Source organism: Benincasa hispida, chromosome 3 (assembly GCF_027475165.1).
Source record: "Benincasa hispida cultivar pf3 chromosome 3, pf3_genome.v1.1, whole genome shotgun sequence".
Classification (NCBI taxonomy): Eukaryota; Viridiplantae; Streptophyta; class Magnoliopsida; order Cucurbitales; family Cucurbitaceae; genus Benincasa; species Benincasa hispida.
Window position 1 is genome coordinate 76,587,895 of NC_143480.1, and position 6,923 is coordinate 76,594,817.

The 6,923-nt window shown below is 37.8% G+C and overlaps 1 protein-coding gene across 1 annotated transcript; it reads right to left on the reverse strand.

Annotated features, from left to right (window-relative positions):
* Positions 1 to 422: 422 nt before the first annotated feature.
* On the reverse strand, positions 423 to 5,098 carry LOC120073705 (uncharacterized). Its single transcript, XM_039026504.1, has 7 exons — positions 5,044 to 5,098; positions 4,794 to 4,944; positions 4,467 to 4,704; positions 4,208 to 4,309; positions 1,758 to 1,883; positions 1,073 to 1,239; positions 423 to 576 (listed from the first exon to the last, which is right to left on the reverse strand). Exons 1-7 carry the CDS (start codon positions 5,096 to 5,098, stop codon positions 423 to 425), a joined length of 993 nt encoding a protein of 330 aa, XP_038882432.1.
* Between the last annotated feature and the right edge of the window lie 1,825 nt (positions 5,099 to 6,923).

The window sequence follows — 6,923 nt, forward strand, 5'->3', positions numbered from 1 at the left end:
AACTGATGATTCTGCTAAAAAAACCTTTACCAACGTTATCTCTTTGTTGCACAAAACTTTTACTTCCTTGGCCAAGATTTGAATAGGCTTTTCTTCGTAACTCAGGTTCTCATTCAATTGTAAAGGCTCATAATCCACAATATGAGATGGATCCGTTATGTACACCTCAACATGAAAACATGAAAAACATCATGAACTGCAAAAAGAGATGGTGGCAAAGTCAGCCGATAAGCTACAGGACCGATCCGTTCCAGCATCTCAAATGGCTCAATGAACCGAGGGCTTAACTTACTTTTCCTGCCAGACTTCAACACTCTTTTCATAGGCATGACTTTCAAAAATACTTTATTACTTACCTTAAACTCCAAATCTTTACTCCTAACATTTTTATAACTCTTCTGCCTACTTTGAACTGTCAACATTCAGGCTCTAATCTTCTGTATTGCCTCACTAGTGATTTGCACCAATTTCGGACCCAACAATTTCCGTTGACCAACCTCGTCCCAATAAACAGGAGACCTACAATTCCTCTCATACAAGGCCTCAAATGGCACCATACCAATGGTAGCCTGGTAGCTGTTATTTTAAGCAAACTCCATCAAGTGTAAGTGGGAATCCAAACTCCTTGAAAATTTCAATGCACATGCACGTAACATATCCTCAAAGGTCTGATTCAAATGCTCAGTTGAACCATTCGTCTGTGGGTGAAAAGCTATACTAAAATCCAAATGAGTACCCAACACTGTCTGAATATTCTTCCAAAAGCTAAATGTAAAACGAGGGTCCCTATCAGACACGATGGACATAGGCACCCTGTGCAATCTCACCACTTCTTTCATATACAATTGTGCTTACATATTCATGGAATATGTAGACTTACCTGGAATAAAATGTGCTAGCTTACTGAGTCTGTCCACTATAACCTATATCACTATATGGCCTTTAGACGTTAGGCAAGCCCACGATAAAATTTGTGGACACATTCTTCCACTTCCATTCTAATACACTCAGGAGTTGTAACAAGCCGGCTGGCTTCTGTCTCATGGCTTTAACCTATTGGCACACTAAATACTTATTGACAGACTCAACAATTTCCCTTTTCATATCATTCCACCAGTAGCATTGTTTCAGGTCTTGATACATCTTGGTGCTGTCAGGATGTATCGAAAATGGAGAGCTATAAGCTTCTATCGATATTTCATTCTTATTGCCATTGTTTGCAGGTACACATAACTGTCCCTGGTACAAAAGACCATGATCTTGGGATACCAAAAACTCACTATCCCGCCTTAGCTCCACCTGACGAAAACTCTCAACAAGGTACGAATCACCCTATTGAGCATCAATAATCCTCTATCTCAAAGTCGGTTGTATCGTGAACTATGCCAATTGTGCGGTAACTTCTCCTACAGCTACTGTAATATTAGCCCGCTCAAAATCATTGAGTAAAGGTGTCTGTTTGGTTATCAAAGCTGTTGAATGAGCTATCTTCCTACTGAGAACGTCTGCTACTACGTTCGCCTTACCTAGATGATACAGTATCTCACAGTTAAAGTCATTCACTAATTCCAACCATCTATGCTATCTCATGTGAAGGAACTCATTTCAAAGAGAACCTATGAGCTGAAGCAAGATCGTTCTAAATTCATTATGACAGAATTACAAGCATTCACAAATATACATACAAGTTATGCATTTCAAAAAAAAAAAATTACGGCATGCTTTCATAAACTAAAAAAAAGGAACAAGAGACTCACCTTTGAAGAACTTATCATCTGTTTATCTCTCGCTCTCACTTGGATCAGCACCTTTCGCTGCCATTGCAACACCAAGCCAACCGTCAACCCAAATTTCTCGTTGTCGCTCCACAAACGAACAGTCTTCTACAAAAACACGCAATAACTTGGACACCACCACTCAGTGACCTTGGTATTCTCGTAGTGAGAATCGAAGAGGTGTGGGCTCTATTGGATTTGATAGAGGGAAGGAGGAGACGACAATCTTATTCAATGACCAAGCAAGTGGGAGAGGTTTGTGTCTATCATATAGACTTGTGCTTGATCGTTTAGTAAAAGGTATACGATCATTTAGGTAATGTGGCTTGATCGTTTACACGATTGTCTAGTGAATCTCGCTCGGGGGAGCGATCACTTAGTTAAAGCTATACGATCGTTTAGGTAGATGTGCGTGTACACGATCATTTAGGAAACAATTTAAGGCTGTCACGTAGGCTCTTGTGATCTAAACGATAGGCAGTGAACAACTTATGAAGCGATACTTCAATTCTTTTCCAAAATGAAAACATTTTTCGTTTTATCCTTTCAGTTATGAAAACTGAATGCACCCTCCCACTTTCACGCACGGCTATGGAGAAAACCACCAACAATTATCTCATAATTGTTTTAAATATAAATAAATATAATAACTAACTTATCATATTATATTTATAACCTATAGTTTGAATATCACATTATATGCAACATTTAAACCATGGTCATTTTCTCCTTTACTCGATATAAATCATATTTATATCCATTTTCCTCCAATTAATGTATCTCATACATCATGTCAATTATATCATATATAACTGAACCAGTTTAATCATATCATATATAATCAAACTCCCTCTTGTCAATTTGAACACTTCAAACTAACCCAAAAACTGATTCTCAACTTGAATTCATTAAGTTGGCAAGGGAACCTTATGGACCTGTAGCTTGAAGCTCCAACAGTACGTGAATAGCTAACTAAATTCTTTAGCCACAAAATCCACCATCTATTAACTACTGGGCATTCCACTAAAGACCGATAGCTTCACTCTTCTCACCATAGATATATTTCTGTGTCCATTGAATATAACCAGTCAACAGTACGATAATCCTTCACAGATGCTCGTAAGTACAGTTGGACCAATTTACTGTTTTGCCCCTGTAGTTACATCTAACTTCTTAAGTACCACTGATCCCTCTAATGAACAATATCTCATAGTTCTATTATGAGTGGATACCTCTCAGGCCATGAGAAGATGTGTGGCGCTACATCGTTCAAGCCCTAGAATCAGCCCTTAAGGGAGCAATCTATCTACTTACCCCTACTATGGAGAAAAAGTGAATTCCATCTTGTGTAGCTGAGTTCCCAACTCCCAAATCAAAAGAATCCCCAAAGTGGTAGGTTTGAGTCAGTAATCTGGCCACTCCCACCCATGCAAATCAAAGGACTGCCCTCAAAGGCAGAAGTTCCTAACTCACATAGGATTAAGGTCATCTTGCCTATGATCATCCTAGTGAAGTGAAGTCTCTATCATAAATCGCGTTATATAACGAGACTATACACTTCTTAGTCCAGTCTTATACAAACTCCTTTATATAAGACACCTTCACTTGTATATCTCCACATGAATGATCAGAATCAGACCATCTGTAGCACGTCACAAACTTGTAACTATCTACAAAGCGGGTCACATCCGTAGTGTCACTAGAGGTTTCCCTCTTATATCCATATACTACAAACCATTTTGGTTATCACTTAAGGCATGATCCACTTGTATGTCTCCATATACATGTTTAAGTTACAACGACAACCAGAGATCTTAGTTTATTGGTTTGTGGTAAAGCAAATAAAACACCTAATGTTTCATAGACAATAGTGAAGAAAATATCTCATATTATTACATCACATGTGTTTGTTCAATACAGTGTTTACAAAGTACAGGACCCAACGAGAGTTTAGGGCATCAACACCAACATCATGTTTAACTCCTTCTGAGTGAAGAAGTACTTTAGGTTCTTATAGCTGTGAAGATCTGTATTTTCTCCCCATACATATAGTGTCTCTAAATTTTCAAAGCAAAAACCGTCGCTGTTGATTCCAAGTCATGTGTCGGATAGTTCCGTCCATGATTCTTTAGCTGGCGGGAGGCATAAACAATCACTTTACCATTTTGCATAAGCACACATCCCAGCCTTTTCTTCGAGGCATCACTGTAAATCACAAAACTACTTGATTCATCTAGCACTGTAAGAATTGGGGTAGTAACAAGTATCTATTTAAGGTCCTGAAAATTCTCCTTACATACTCTACCCTAGACAAAAGGGGTTCTCTTTTTAGTCAATTGGGTCAAGGTTCCATTTTTTGTCAACTCCAGCTATACAAGAGAAATCTTTAACAATCATCGATAATAACCAGCTAACCCTAGAAAATTGCATACCTCACTAACTGTAATAGGCCGAGACCAACTAGTAACCGCTTTAATCTTTACTGGATCCACTGAAACTCCATCTCTAGACACCACATGGCCTAGAAAAGTCACCTACTTCAACCAAAACTCACATTTGAAAACCTTATAATATAGCTTGTTCGACCTTATGGTATCCAAGACTTTACGTAAATGCTCTTCATACTCTGCCTCCATCTTAGAATAAACCAAGATATCATCAATAAAAACTATAAAAAAAGTGTCTAGGAACTGGATCCAGGAATACTGCAGGAGCATTTGTCAATCCAAACGACATTACAATAAACTCGTAATGTCCATATCTAGAGCGAAATGTAGTCTTAGGAATATCACTATTTTTAATCCTCAACTGGTGATAGCCTGAGCGTAAATCAATCTTGGAAAACACTGTGGCACCTTGTGATTGATCAAACAAATCATCGATTCTAGGGAGAGGATACTTATTCTTAATAGTCACTTTGTTCAGTTCTCTGTAATTTGTACATAAATGTAACGAGCCATCCTTCTTCTTTATGTACAATACTAGTGCATCCCATGGAACACACTCGGTTGTATGAACCCTTTATCAAGAAATTCTTGCAATTGGACCTTAAATTGTTTCAATTCGACTAGAGCCATTCTATATGAAGCCTTAGATATAGGAATGGTTTCTAGCTCCAACTCAATCGCAAAATGAATCTCCCTAGGTGGTAGCAGACCTAGAAGTTCCTCTAGAGACACATAAAAGTATTGTCTCAAAATTGGTTCTGAGGTTAAGGCAACCTCGGTTTCTCTAGTGTCAATAACACTAGCCAAGATACCCTAGGTACCTTGGTTAAGCAACCTCTTGGCCTTCACAACTGAAATTATCTTGGGCAAGACCATGGTCCCGACCCCTTTGAACCTAAAACTAACTTCCATAGAAGGGTTAAAAATCACCTCCTTACGAGAATAGTCTAGGTTGCGATGGTTGACAGCCAACTAATCCATGCCTAGTATCACATCAAAGTCACAGGGTACGGTTTGCTATTTCTAACTACATGTTTTTATCTTTTCATTTGCTATCATAATTTCTCCAGATGGAGTAGAAACTGATAAGACATAATTCAAAGGCACTAGAGCTAAGATGGTATGCTTTTCTTGTATTAAAGTATAGGACACTTTCGCTTATATGTCTCCACATGAATGATTAGGATTAGACCATCTGTAGCATGTCACAACACTTGTAACTATCTACAAAGCGGGTCGCATCCGTAGTGTCACCAGGATAAGGTTTCCCTACTATATCCATATACTACATACCATTTTGTTTATCACTTAAGGCATGATCCACTTGTATGTCTCCACATACATGCTTAAGTTACAACGACAACCAGGGATCTTAGTTTATTGGTTTGTGGTAAATGCAAATAAAACATCTCATGTTTCATAGACAATAGTGAAGAAAATATCCCATATTATTACATCACAAGCGTTTGTTCATATTGAAGGATCTCATATCTAAGAGTTACATGAGCGTGTTCGGATCGTTCCGATCTCACCGTGACCGAAATACATATAATACATTCAAACATACAGTTATGCAAAAACAAGTAATTATCGGCATGCTAAGAACAAGATAAATAACAAGGGAGAGAGTTCCATACCAGTTGAAGACGTTCTTCACACTTCGAAACTCCAATGCAGCGGAAACCCTCCACGCGATCTACCAGTGCCTAGCAGCAGTGTCAACAAAAGCAGCACGAACAACCGCAAACACGAACACCGTGGGGACGACACCACCACTAAAGAGCCCCGGGTATTCTCGGAGTGAAAACCCAAAGGGTGGTCTTTGTTGAATTTTTTAGACAAAGGAGGAAACGCGAATCGTGTAGCCGATCAGCAAGTGGGAGGGAAGAGAACGCTATTGCATAGCAGAAATTCTTTTCGTATAGAAGGAGCTACACGATCATGTAGGATTTACTGAACGATCGTTTAGGAAAAGGTACACGATCATTTAGTAAAACCGGCACACTATACAATCATTTAGAAAAGCTATCCGATCGTGTAGGAAATAGCGTGTGATCATTTAGGCGCGAGGAGCTATCGTATATTCTCTCGAAATGCTTAAGCGATTGTTTTGCTTTCTACTAATGCGTGCTCTCTCAATCTTTTGGGCGATTGAACGATGGACGACGATTGAACGTTCACCTAAAAAATGAAATGATTTCATTTTTTATTTCATCGGTTACAATAACCGACTCATTCCCAATAACCCACGTCCAAATGTGAAAATTGGCTTAATTATCATATAATTAACCAATTAATTAATTAATTAATATAATCATATTATATTTTTATCCTATGGTTTGATATCACATATCTACTATAATATTTTCTCTTCTACTTGATATAAATCATATTTATATCTAATTTCCTCCAAAATAATGTATCTCATACATTTAGCCAATTATATCATATATAATTAACCAGTCCAATTATATCATATATAATCAAACTTCCTCTTGTCAAGTTGAACATTTCAAGTTAACCCAAATACTGATTCTCGACTTTATCCATGTTTATTGGTTTGTGGTAAAGTAAATAAAACAAGTAACTAAGCAAAAAATCAAAATGTGAAGTAAATATCATATATTAACAACACAAGCGTTTGTATAAACTGATTACAAATTACAGGACATGAGACTTTAAGGGCATCAACCCTAACAAT